This window comes from Helianthus annuus, chromosome 11 (genome assembly GCF_002127325.2).
Source record: "Helianthus annuus cultivar XRQ/B chromosome 11, HanXRQr2.0-SUNRISE, whole genome shotgun sequence".
Classification (NCBI taxonomy): Eukaryota; Viridiplantae; Streptophyta; class Magnoliopsida; order Asterales; family Asteraceae; genus Helianthus; species Helianthus annuus.
The window spans coordinates 27542669-27556971 of NC_035443.2; the positions used below are offsets into that span (position 1 = coordinate 27542669).

The 14303-nt window shown below is 39.2% G+C and overlaps 1 protein-coding gene and 1 long non-coding RNA gene across 3 annotated transcripts; both read right to left on the minus strand.

The window, feature by feature from the left end:
• Positions 1-5813: 5813 nt before the first annotated feature.
• On the minus strand, positions 5814-7088 carry LOC110891899. The gene is made up of 3 exons (XR_002565650.2): positions 6900-7088; positions 6344-6397; positions 5814-6079 (listed from the first exon to the last, which is right to left on the minus strand). It is a non-coding gene; the product is annotated as an uncharacterized LOC110891899 (long non-coding RNA).
• Positions 7089-10791: 3703 nt separating this feature from the next.
• LOC110891898 lies at positions 10792-13863 on the minus strand. Of its 2 annotated transcripts, none has more exons than XM_035979675.1 (3): positions 13649-13863; positions 13093-13146; positions 10792-11734 (listed from the first exon to the last, which is right to left on the minus strand). In XM_035979675.1, the coding sequence occupies exon 3, from the start codon at positions 11732-11734 to the stop codon at positions 10796-10798; it is 939 nt and encodes a 312-aa protein (XP_035835568.1). In that variant the 5' UTR covers positions 13093-13146; positions 13649-13863; the 3' UTR covers positions 10792-10795. The 2 variants fall into 2 exon arrangements, 1 of the variants encoding a protein (XP_035835568.1); XR_002565649.2 differs by lacking the exon at positions 10792-11734 and adding an exon at positions 12563-12828 and having other exon boundaries at positions 13649-13837.
• Positions 13864-14303: the final 440 nt, after the last annotated feature.

Consider the following 14303-nt stretch of genomic DNA (forward strand, 5'->3'; position numbering starts at 1 on the left):
GTCTGGTGATGAATCCTCTAATGGACCTGCAGTGTTAGTATTGACAGCAGTATTTTCAAAAGTGAATTTTTCAAGATCAAACAATTCTGCAGGATTTGCAGGGATTTTCATTGATGAAAGTTCATTGAACTTTACATTCAAGGTCTCTTCCACTGCTTTGGTCCGTGTATTAAACACTTTGTAGGCCTTAGCAGTGGTTGAGTATCCCAAGTGATATCCCATATCGATTTTGGCTGCAAACTTTGAGATAGAATCTTTTAAGTTCAAAATGAAGCAGGGGCAACCAAAAACTTTGAAATATGAGATTAATGGCTTTATTTTATACAAAATTTCATAAGCAGTCTTTTTGTGCCTGGGGTTGATCAAAACTCTGTTTTGGACATAGCAAGCAGTGTTTACTTCCTCTGCCCAAAAAGTTAATGGCAAACCTAAATCTGCAAGCATGGTTCTGGCAGCCTCAATCAATGTTCTGTTCTTTCTTTCAACAACCCCATTTTGCTCTGGTGTTCTAGGAATGCTGTACTGCCTTACAATTCCTTTCTTCACACAGAAGGCATCCAACTCCTTATTTTTGAATTCTGTGCCATTGTCACTCCTGAAGACTTTTACTGGAAGGTCAAATTGCTTTTTAACCTGTATCACAAAGTCTTGCAAAATGCCTGCAGTCTCATCTTTTGAGTGTAAAAAGAAGGTCCATGTAAACCTAGAGAAGTCATCAACAAAAACCAAACAATATCTTTTCTTTTTGAGACTCATGACTTGCACTGGGCCAAACAAATCTATGTGCAGCATTTGCAAACACTAGGTTGTTTTGGACTCTTCAATGGACTTAAAAGAGCTCTTGTGCTGTTTTCCTTTTAAACAGGAAACACAGTGTTCAGGACATGAAAACATTTTTTGTGGTAAGCCTCTTACTAAGCCATTTTTTGAAATTTCATTGATTGTTTTGAGATTTGTGTGTCCCAGTCTTTTGTGCCATAGCTCTGTCTCTTTGTTAGAGGCAGCTAAGAACAGACAGGCATCAGCTCTGGGACACTCTCTTGACATGTCAACAACATAAACATTGCCACTTCTTTGAGCAACAAGTTTTGTGGAGCCTTTCTTGATTATTGCTTCAATCTTACTAACCATTTCTGGTCCAATAATCCTACAACAATCCTTTGTGAAGAATGATCCAAACCCTTTATCACTCATTTGAGACACACTCAGGAGGTTGAATTTCAGATTATCAATAAGATTGACATTTTCAAATTTACATTCCCAGACTTTACTGTACCAGACCCTAGAACTTTTCCCTTACTATTATTACCAAAGGATATATCACCCCCTCCATGAATTTTGAAATCTTGAAGAAGGGCTTTACATCCTGTCATGTGCCTGGAGCCTCCACTATCTACATACCAAAGACTATCTAAGCATGCAGAAGCTCCCTGCACATGAAGTAAATGGATTAGTTCATAGAGGTCTCCAAAGCCAATAGGGCTTTGGATGGGGTCTCAACAGTGACTGGGATGGAGGCAGATGCATGGACAGTGGTTAGCTCAGGGGTTTGAACATTTTTGGTAATGTTTCTCTTTAACCACTGTTGGGGGTCTTGACCCATCATCTATTGATAACCAAAAGGATGTCTGTTCACTCTTGGTTTAGAGGGCTTTTTGTAAGCCTCATAAACATGTGGAATCCTTTGGTATGATGCTTTTTCCTTGCCTTTTCTGAATTGATTGGCAGGGGGTGCATCAATCACCTGTACATCTCTTTGGACAGACTTTTGGGTCAGCTGTTTTGTGACAGCTGTTTGGACAGGGACAAACAGTGGTTGTTTCTTGGTGAACTTGACAGATGATGTTGATGGACTCAAGGATGTTTTTGCAGTGTATTCATTCCTTTTTATGTCAAAGTTTTTGAGATACACACATGCTTGAGTTTTGTGATTATCTTTACCACAGATGGTGCAGCTTTCAGCAGGTAAAATGATGCTTGTTTTGTTTATATCATATGCTTTTATATGAAAACAATTTTTGTTAGATGATTCTTCTTTTCACAGAACTCACAAAACAAGTTTTTGATCTTTTCTCTTTTCTTCCTTTTCTCAGATTCCTTTGCAACAGAGTTTTGAACCTCTGTTGGGATATCTTTGATAGGAATGACTCTTGCTTTTGGAGCTTTTACACCATCAGTGGTTGTGAAATCCATTGGTTTGAAATTTTCAAGGATATCACACTCATCAGACCATGTGGGTTTAAATTGGTATCTCTCAATTTCGTCAAAAGTTGAGGATCCTACAGATCTTTCCAGAGTAATTTTGTTACCAAGTTTGTCGGTTATTTTAACCTCTTGGCCATTTTTGTTGGTTGATATGATTTCAGAAGAAACAACTTGCATTGCAGCAGTGCTTGCAATGTCATCATATTTTCTATGACCTATACCAAACTTGACATTGCTTTTAAGCTGTTTCTCAGGCATAACCTCATACCTTTGCAAGACTCTACCCATCTTTCACAAGTGATCTGGGTAGACTCTAACTCCTTTTTGCAAACTTGGTATTTTTCTACCATAGTTTGGAGTTGAGTTTTGGTTATGCTTTGTTCTTCTTTCAAGCTGCTGATTTCTTTATTTTTTTCAGCCAATTTGTTTCTAAGTTCTTTCAATGACTTTTCAAATTTGACCTCATCAGACAAGATTTTATCTCTAAGGTTTTCATTCACCTCTTTAATGTTAGCAAATGCAATAACACAGTTGTCTGAACACAGATTTTCAAGAACTTGAGGTGATACCTTAGCAGCAGCCATCATGGCACAATCACATTGATGATTATCTTCTTCATCAGCTCTCTCTTCTACATCACCAGCTTTCTTCAACTCTTCTTTTTCCTTGTCTTCTTTGGACCAAGGATCGGTCAGTGGTTCAATCAGGGTTTCTGAACTTTCTTCCAGCAGTAGTTCACCAGCAACTTCAGTAACCACTGCTTCAGCAACTTCATCCACTGTTTCAGCACTTAGTTGTTCACCTTCAGCTTCATCCCCTTCTGGTATTGACTCTAATGCCATCAAACAGTATTCATCATTAAAAGCATCATTAGAAGCATATAGAGCAAAATTTTCATCACCAAGTTCATCAGGCATGCTGCTCCAATCAACAAAGCCTTGTGTGAAAAAGCTCTGCTGATCTGGTTGTGTCACAGTTGGAGCAGCTGTTTGAGGTGCAACAGGTTGCACTTGTGCCTGAGGAACAGGGGCTTGAACATACTGAATTTGTGGAACAGTGGTTTGAACATAATGCACTGGCACAGGGGTTGCAGCATAATGAGCAGTGTTAACATGTGCTACAGGGGCATATTGGGAATAGTGCACAGTGTTTTGTTGTTGTGGTCTAGGGTTTGTGCTAGGGTGAGTTATTATGGGACCAATAGTTTGACTCCTACATTCTCTAGCAAAGTGACCTAGCCTACTACACTTGTAACACTTGATTTTCGACTTATCCAACCCCACCCTTAAATTTCCATGAAGCCCTGGAAATTTTCTCCCTGTTCTTTTGTAGAACTTGCTTGTTCTTACACTAAGCAAGGCCAACTGATGCAAGATGTCCATCTCTTCTAAGTCAGTGGGATCAAAATGTTGCAGATCATTCAGCTCAAAACACAAATTATCTCACATCTGGTTTTCAGTATTTTGTAGAGTGAGAATCAGAGTTGGCAAAGTTACCCCCAGCAGTTATATCAATAAAGTGATCATAACTCTGATCCTTACTGCTACTGCCAGATTCTTCCTGACCAAACAGAGCTGTGCTGCCGAATGAATAGTCATCAGCAACTTTACCAGACTCTTGCAACCTCCTTTTTTGGTTCAACTCCCTTTCATAGGTCAGGAGTCTACCATGGAGTTGGGTCAGGGTCAGATCTTTGAATTCAGCTGAATTCCTGGTGACAAAAGCAATTGTGTCCCATTTTTCTGGCAATGATCTAAGGAACCTACTATTTTGGGTTGCATTCGGAAATGTAACCTTAACAAGCCTTAGTTCACTGATGAGACAACTGAAACATTCAAATTGTTGGGTTAGTGACTCCCCCTTGATGTGACAAAACGTTTCATACTGCTGATTCAGAATTTCCCTATTATTTTCGATAACCTCCTCCATTCCTCCGAATTGTTCCTTCAATGCATCCCACAATTCTTTTGCACTGTTACAATGTAACAGTCCAGCATAGATTTCGTTGGGGAGTGCAGAGGCTATGATGCTAAACGCTTTGGCATCCAGTTCAAACTTCTGAAAATCCAATTCAGTGTAATTTTCAGTTGGTTTAGGAATGGACTTTTTGGCATCCTCTGCGCTTGGCACCATAGGAACATGAGGACCGAAAACGACAGACCTCCAACATCTAGTGTTTTGTTGAGCGAGGATGTGACTCATCCTTCGCTCCCAGATGTTGTACTCATTTCTTTTCAGCATAGGTGGTTTAAACAAAGAGCAAATGTTATTTTTATCATCTTGTGATTGCGACATCTTTCCGGTTGTTTTACAGGCACTGATTAATAAACTTTATCGGTGATTAAACCTTACTCTGTTTTTCAACACAACGAACAAACGATCAGTATCAACAATTTCGAGCTGAACTATTTACGTCAAAATGATTGTTAGATCAAGTTTGATTGTCCAAGCTCTGATACCAATTGTTAGGATCTGAGTTTGGATTGATTGTGATTTGTGTTTGAATTTAAATGAATAAATGGAAGAGTAGTGCAGCGGAATTTAATGGAAGCAAACTTTTCACAATCAAACAGAAGAAATGCTATCAATCATACATTTTCAAACACTGAATCAAATGATTAAATTTATTTTTAAACTCTGATTACAATGCGTGTATGATATGCAAATTCCCCCTCAGCCTGAGCTCAGTGTTTGTTCGTGCAGAAAGAAGATGATGAAAGAGCTAAACAGAACAGTACAGAGTACTGTTCTATTTATAGGCACTTGCAAACCACTGAGCATCAAAGCTGACGTCACCATGAAAGTGACATCTAACCTCCTAACAAACTCTAACCTCTGATCTATACAAACACTGCTATGCTAACTACTGATATTACATTTCAATACATAAAAGAGACACAAACTGCTACTGCAACCTTCCACTGCTGTGAACCCAGCAGTTCTTGTCATAATCAGCAATACTTGAACCAAGGCAGTAGATTGAGCAGCAGAGCTTTAGTTCTTCTATCAGACTTTGTCTTGATCAGCAGTTATAGGTTAGCATTTTGCATGATCAGCAGATAGGAGGTCAGCAGATGTTGAAACCACTTTCAAGGGGAGAGACTTGCAACCAAACATCTGCTTATTCTGAATCTACTGCTGTGATCCAATTTTGGCTTTTATTATCTGTTCCTTTGGTAGGGTTCAATCCCAACACTTTAGCTTTCAATAGATGTTGTTTCTTCTTGAACAATGGTTCCAAGTCTTGAAAAGATGTTTGCTTTGTTCTTGAACAGATGTTCAGAATAGGTGTTCAAGATTCACTATCTTTGGGGAGAGACTGGTTCAATCTTTTACTTATTTCTTGATTAGTGGATCATGCTTTGGCTTTTGGATATCATCTGTTCTTTTGTAGGTCCAACAATCTCTCCCTAGAACAGATGATGCCAAAACATAAGTTTATTGGGTCAACTTTTATTACTCTTCATCATGCTTTTGACTTCCCCATTTGCCTTGCGAATTGTAAATTTGTGGCTGGCTTTGTCTGAGGACCACTTTAGATGTAAGGGCCAAAACTTAAAAAGACACTAATGAGCTTTATTCGGAAAAATACCAAACGGGTCAAATAATTCATAAGCAAAATTCTGCATTTAACCATAGCATGACTAATTAGTAGATGTTAAAATAACTTACAACCCAACATTTCATAAACATCTAACATTGTCTTCGACTACGAGTTCGACAACTAACAACAACCAAGTTTTGTTACTTACAAAAGATCCATTTTACCAAAAAGTACATTTAACAAAAGTTTTGACCCAAGCTAATATTCTTGCGGAAGCGTACATCATGGGTGTGTTCGATCCAAATGACGACATCTAACAAGTCGCTTTACCTACATACAAGCAAACCATTAGTCGTTCTTATTATAAGGTTTATACAATAACAATTTCAAATATGGACATCAAGTCGACCCCTTTACACCTTCTTTCTAAACATAAGCTTCTCTAATTTCGCACATAACCCTTCTAACTCATTCGACCCATATCTTGATTACATAACGGCTTACAATAACTTGTTACATAATACAACTTCGATCATTAAACATTAGCATGCTACAACATTACAATATAGTGATAATATGTAAGCTAGAACTTACCTTTGTCGTGTTTTGATTGTGATCCGGAATGGCTTGTGTCTTCTTCTTTTACTCCTACAATTCATAATCAACATATTTCAATCTCATGTCTTTATTTCTCATTCTAGCCGTCTAACATCCTACTCATATGAGATTATCTTTTTCACATAAAAGTTCTTCATTCAAGCATTTTAACAAACACTTGGTGTGCATGTCATCAACAAAGCATATTGTACAAGTATTCTATGCATACTTTTCCTATTTCTCAACATTAACCATTATAGTCAAATAAATTTCACATAATTAACATCTTATATCAAACATTCACTAATATTTTAACACATACAATCCTTACATCAACATTGCATGAATTTGAATTAACAAGATCATCACAATTTACTATCTTTCTAACCTTCATAGTGGGTTTTTCATATATCATCAAGATAATCAGAATTCAAGCATGATTTATCCTCCATATAATGATTCTAACATTTATTCATAATCAATTTCAAGGAAACATCATGTTTCATTCAAGACCCACTTATGAACAATCACCAAATCATAAAATTCGACTTACCATTCGATAGACTAACTTAGTTGAATGTTTCTATGTGCACATGCAATGATTTAGGCCCTGGATTCCCTTTCAATTTACTGAATTTATGATGTTGAGGGTTTTTGGCTCTTGCTTCTTTGTTCCAGGCGACACCCACACACACTGAAGTGTGTGTGGTGTGTGTTGATTTTCTTTTTAATTTCTTAACTTTCCCCCATTTCCTCCTTTAGTCCCTCATGTATATACATATGTTTTTAATTGACTAAAACTTACTCTTTTTAAATTACCCTTCTTAGTTATATTCTAACTAAATTTACATTTTTTATTTAACCATATAATGTACATGCTCGTAGGTTTTGGGGTGTTACAAGTCCACCCCCCTTAAAAGAGGTTTCGTCCTCGAAACCCGGCTAACGTACCAAATAAAAACGGGTAGAACTTCTTCATCTCATCCTCCGACTCCCAAGTGAGATCCGATCCCTTTCTGTGTTGCCATTGGACTAAGACTTGCTTGATTTCCTTGTTACGAAGCGTCTTCACTTTGGAATCTTTTATAGCTACCGGTCTTTCTATATAATTCATTTTCTCATCGATCTCAATGTCTTCAATTGGTACATGGGTCGTTTCATCCGCTAAGCATTTTCGTAATTGCGACACGTGAAAGGTACTATGAATCCCTTCCAAAGAAGAAGGTAGATTTAACCGGTAGGCCACCTTTCCAACTCGAGCTAGAATCTCGAACGGTCCGATATATCGGGGACCCAACTTTCCTCGCTTACGAAATCGAATTATACCTTTCCACGGAGACACCTTCAAGAATACTCGGTCCCCCACTTGAAACTCGATAGGGCGACTTCTTTTATCTGCATAGGACTTTTGTCGGTCTTGCGCCGCTTTTAACCGAGCCCGTACAAAGTCGATCTTTTCATTGGTTATCGCCACCACATCATTCGGTGCGAGTTCCCTTTGCCCTACTTCTCCCCAACAAACCGGGGTTCTACATCTTCTTCCATACAGCATTTCATACGGCGCCATTTGTATACTACTTTGGTAGCTATTATTATATGAAAATTCTACTAGCGGCAAATGTTCATCCCAATTTCCCCCGAAATCTATCACGCATGCTCTCAACATGTCTATGAGAGTTTGAATCGTTCGTTCGGATTGGCCATCCGTTTGCGGGTGGTATGCGGTACTTAGATGCAATTGGGTACCCATTCCTTCATGAAACTTCCGCCAGTAGCGGGAGGTGAATCGCGTATCCCGATCTGAGACGATAGACACCGGCACACCATGGCGGGAAACGATTTCATTCACATAAACTTCCGCTAACCTTTCCGAGGAATAGGTCTCTCGAATGGGTAGAAAATGGGCACTTTTGGTAAGGCGGTCGACAACGACCCATATTGCATCATGCCCTTTCTTGGTTTTTGGAAGTTTGGTCACAAGATCCATAGCCACATTCTCCCATTTCCATACCGGAATTTCTAGGGGTTGTAGTTTCCCGTAAGGTTTTTGATGTTCCGCCTTCACTTGGGAACATGTCAAGCATTTAGATACATACTTAACAATATCACGTTTCATTCCCGGCCACCAATAATTTTCCTTCAAATCGCGATACATTTTAGTGGCTCCCGGATGGACCGAGTAACGGGACTTGTGTGCTTCTTCCAATAATAAGGTCTTTGCTTCACAGTGTCGCGGTATCCAAACTCGCCCAAACCTTGTTTTTAATCCGCTCGCGTTTGCTTCAAGTTCACTTTCAAACCCTTTCGTTCTTTCACCTTTCGGATCGCCTTTATTCAAGGACTCGTCTTGCTCCTTTCGTATTGTTTCAAGAAGGTTTGGTGTAACTATCATTCTCATCGATTTCACTCGAATGGGGGGTGGGTATTCCTTCCGGCTTAGCGCATCCGCTACAACATTAGCTTTTCCCGGATGGTAAAGAATGTCGCAGTCGTAATCTTTGATCAACTCTAACCACCTTCGTTGCCTCATATTGAGATCTTTCTGCTCGAAGAAGTATTTAAGGCTTTTGTGGTCCGAATAAGTGGCGCATTTCGTTCCATACAAATAATGCCTCCAGATTTTTAAGGCAAACACTACCGCCGCCAGTTCGAGATCGTGGGTTGGATAGTTAATTTCATGTTGCTTTAGTTGTCTTGAAGCATAGGCAATGACCTTGCCCCGTTGCATCAAGACACAACCCAACCCTTGATGAGATGCGTCTGCATAAACCACTAAGTCTTCCGTTCCTTCTGGCAGCGTCAGAACGGGGGAACTTGACAATTTCTCCTTTAACATTTGAAAAGCTTTCTGCTGATCATCATTCCATCCGAACCTTTCTTCTTTCTTTGTTAGTTTAGTTAAGGGGAGGGCTATTTTGGAGAAGTCTTGGATAAATCTCCGATAATAGCCGGCTAAACCTAGGAAACTCCTTACTTCACCTACATTCTTTGGGGGTACCCATTTCATCACGGCTTCTACCTTAGAGGGATCCACTAAAATCCCCTTTCGTTAATTACGTGTCCTAAAAACTGCACTTCCCTAAGCCAAAACGCACACTTAGAAAACTTAGCATATAATCTTTCCTTTCGAAGCGTTTCGAGTACCTGACGTAAATGACTTGTTTGTTCAGACTCGCTACGAGAGTATACTAAAATGTCATCAATAAACACTATGACAAACCGGTCTAACATATTTCGGCATACCCTATTCATTAGATCCATAAAAGCGGCCGGAGCGTTAGTTAACCCGAATGACATTACCAGGAATTCGTAATGTCCGTAGCGAGTTCTGAACGCAGTCTTAGGTACATCCTCTTCCCTTACTCGTACTTGATGGTAGCCCGATCGCAAGTCGATTTTTGAGAACCAACTTGCCCCTTGAAGTTGATCAAAGAGATCATCTATTCTCGGAAGTGGGTATCGGTTCTTTACCGTGAGTTTGTTAAGTTCACGGTAGTCGATGCACATTCTCATCGACCCATCTTTCTTTTTAACAAACAAAACAGGCGCTCCCCACGGGGATACGCTAGGGCGTATGAAACCCTTGTCAAGAAGTTCTTGTAATTGGACCATTAATTCCCGTACTTCCGCGGGTGCCAACCGGTAAGGGGCTTTGGCTACCGGTTTGGCATTTGGTTCTAATTCGATACGAAACTCGACTTCCCGCTCGGGTGGAAGTCCCGGCAATTCGTCCGGAAATACATCCGGGTATTCATTCACTACCTTTGTATCTTCAACTTTTAAAGCTCCTAATTTAGTATCGACAACATAGGCTAAAAATGCTTTGCTTCCATTCCTCACGTACTTAATTGCTTCTAAAATGGTACAAAATTTTGCCCCTACTTCCTTTTCCCCATGAATGGTTACCCGTTTCCCTTTAGGGGATGTCACATGAATAATTTTGTTTTCGCATAAAATTTCCGCGTGATAACGGGTTAACCAATCCATTCCTACCACTACTTTAAATTCTCCCAAAACCATAGGAATCAAATCAATAATAAAATCTTCATCATCTATAGTAATTCTACACCCTTTACATATTTCATGCAGTAGGTAACTCTTACAATCGGCAATTTCTACCTCGAGTGGTGTACACATTCTTTCTATCGTGAATAAAGGGGAACGTACAAGCTCACTAGAAATGAATGACCTACTAGCTCCGGTATCAAATAGTATATAAGTGGGTATAGAGTTTATCATATAGATACCTGAGACCACATTCGGGTGAGCTCTTGCTTCTTCCGCGGAGATTTGGAACATTCTTCCTTTCGCTTTCGCAGTTTCTTCTTTCTTTCCTTCTTTCTTCGGCCCTTGTTTGAGCTTTGGGCAATCGGCTTTCACATGGCCCGATTCATTGCAGTTGTAGCACACCCTTTTGGGATTCGGACAGTTATAGTACGGATGCCCTTCTTACCCGCAATTGTAACACCCCTTCCTTCCCAATAAGCACTCACCGGAATGGGGTTTTCCACATGTTTTGCATCGTGGGAACCCACCTTTGGAAGCTTCCTTCTTTCCTTGATCATGTGTTTTGGGTTTCTTAGATGAGCTTTGAGTTGACCCCTTCTCGGCTTGCCTTTTCTCCCCACGTTCATCTTGCCTCTTTATCTCGATTTCTCTATCCCTTGCTAAATCGATGATCTCGTCCAAAGTTTCACATTTTGAAGGAGTTATGAACTCCCGAATTTCAGCTTTGAGCATGCCATGATAACGAATAATCTTCTTCCTTTCTGTTCCAACTATTTCTTCACAAAACTTCAGTTGATCGAGGAAAGTGTTCGTGATTTCGTTAACTGATTCGTCCCTTTGTCGCAACCGGAGAAAATCTTCTTGAATTCGATCCACAGCCGATTGTGGACAATGGTACTTGATAAAAGGCTGTTTGAATTCCTGCCAAGTCAAGGTTTGAACTCGATTTTCTCCAATCTCCTTACTATACGAGTCCCACCAATCTTTAGCCCTTCGCATAAGTTGCCCCGTGGCAAACATGACTTGGTCTTCCTTGTCACAATGACTCCGAATGAACACCCCTTCCATGTTAGCTATCCATCTTTGGCATTCTATGGGGTCAATTTCCCCGTTAAAGGTCGTAGGCTTACATGCCATGAAATCCTTGTAGGTGCACCGTCTTGCCTCTTTCTTGCCTTGAATTCCGGCTATCATTTCCTTCAATTCATCCACCTTGCCCGTGATCATATTTTCTACCGTACTAAGTACTTGGCCCTCCACCTCTTGAGCTAGCTTAGAAACATTTGCATCAATTACCCTCGTTACTTCATCCGAGATCATCTTGTTTAACTCGTTCCGGGTTATACGTTCTGTGTTATCCGTGTTTCCTCCACTTGCCATCTACAATTTAAACATTCATATTAATCATTGTCACTTTCATCCTCCTCATCTTTCTATATACACATCATTTGTTATCAATAGTTCGTTTTCACAAATCGTGAACCATCCAATCCTTCTTTACAAACATTCTTAATGTGTCACTTACTTTATCCATTCGCATGTCGGAACTCCTCATCCTTTCGCACGTTCATTATTAAAGCATATTAGCTATCATGAATTTCTTAGTTTCATAGTTGATTCGGGGTATTCTTTATGTTAAACGAATGTCATAATCGAATTAAAGGCCTTAACAAGAATAACAACAATTTCAGCAAAACATTTAGGGGGGACCCGTCGCCGACGGCATTGAGTGCGTCGCCGACGGGCTCGGGAAAACCCCGTCGCCACCTTTTGCCCGTAGGCAGGTGGTTAAGCCGTCGGGTGGGAGGGAGCCGTCGCCGACGGCATATAGCCCGTCGCCGACGGGCTTCCTGGTGCGCAAACGCTGATTTACTAACATCTTTCATTTCCAGCCCCTTTTTCAACCCGAAACGGCCCTGTGCAGCCCCGAAACTTTCCATAGCGCACCTTAACATCCCCAACCATGTTATACTAGTAACTAAACCGTAACCCATTCCCATTCCTATCTATAAACATAAAATCCTTAAATTACTTACTTGCGCGGCGCTTTGGAACGAACACACTTTCACAAGAGCTTTCGGTTTGAGTTCGAGCACCATCACCTACTCGAATCCCTCAAACCTAGGCTCTGATACCAACTTGTAAGGGCCAAAACTTAAAAAGACACTAATGAGCTTTATTCGGAAAAATACCAAACGGGTCAAATAATTCATAAGCAAAATTCTGCATTTAACCATAGCATGACTAATTAGTAGATGTTAAAATAACTTACAACCCAACATTTCATAAACATCTAACATTGTCTTCGACTACGAGTTCGACAACTAACAACAACCAAGTTTTGTTACTTACAAAAGATCCATTTTACCAAAAAGTACATTTAACAAAAGTTTTGACCCAAGCTAATATTCTTGCGGAAGCGTACATCATGGGTGTGTTCGATCCAAATGACGACATCTAACAAGTCGCTTTACCTACATACAAGCAAACCATTAGTCGTTCTTATTATAAGGTTTATACAATAACAATTTCAAATATGGACATCAAGTCGACCCCTTTACACCTTCTTTCTAAACATAAGCTTCTCTAATTTCGCACATAACCCTTCTAACTCATTCGACCCATATCTTGATTACATAACGGCTTACAATAACTTGTTACATAATACAACTTCGATCATTAAACATTAGCATGCTACAACATTACAATATAGTGATAATATGTAAGCTAGAACTTACCTTTGTCGTGTTTTGATTGTGATCCGGAATGGCTTGTGTCTTCTTCTTTTACTCCTACAATTCATAATCAACATATTTCAATCTCATGTCTTTATTTCTCATTCTAGCCGTCTAACATCCTACTCATATGAGATTATCTTTTTCACATAAAAGTTCTTCATTCAAGCATTTTAACAAACACTTGGTGTGCATGTCATCAACAAAGCATATTGTACAAGTATTCTATGCATACTTTTCCTATTTCTCAACATTAACCATTATAGTCAAATAAATTTCACATACTTAACATCTTATATCAAACATTCACTAATATTTTAACACATACAATCCTTACATCAACATTGCATGAATTTGAATTAACAAGATAATCACAATTTACTATCTTTCTAACCTTCATAGTGGGTTTTTCATATATCATCAAGATAATCAGAATTCAAGCATGATTTATCCTCCATATAATGATTCTAACATTTATTCATAATCAATTTCAAGGAAACATCATGTTTCATTCAAGACCCACTTATGAACAATCACCAAATCATAAAATTCGACTTACCATTCGATAGACTAACTTAGTTGAATGTTTCTATGTGCACATGCAATGATTTAGGCCCTGGATTCCCTTTCAATTTACTGAATTTATGATGTTGAGGGTTTTTGGCTCTTGCTTCTTTGTTCCAGGCGACACCCACACACACTGAAGTGTGTGTGGTGTGTGTTGATTTTCTTTTTAATTTCTTAACTTTCCCCCATTTCCTCCTTTAGTCCCTCATGTATATACATATGTTTTTAATTGACTAAAACTTACTCTTTTTAAATTACCCTTCTTAGTTATATTCTAACTAAATTTACATTTTTTATTTAACCATATAATGTACATGCTCGTAGGTTTTGGGGTGTTACATTAGAATTTTAGAGACATCAGGGGTTACTAGGAGTGATGTTATTGGAAGAGGTGAGGGAATATGCATTCCCAAGATTGGCATCAGGATGCCCATAAATGATCACATTCTTGATCCCTTCCTTTATAATATCATCTTCAAATCTTTTTGAATCTTCTGCTGATATATCTTTCTGTCTTTTGAGATGACTTCTTACCATTTAAGAGACATATTTTGCAGATGGAAGTTCAGATGTGTTGGCCTTTGAACTGATAGGTAAAACTTCATAATTTGACTTTTTGGGAATGAGTGATCTTTAGCTCTTAAAGC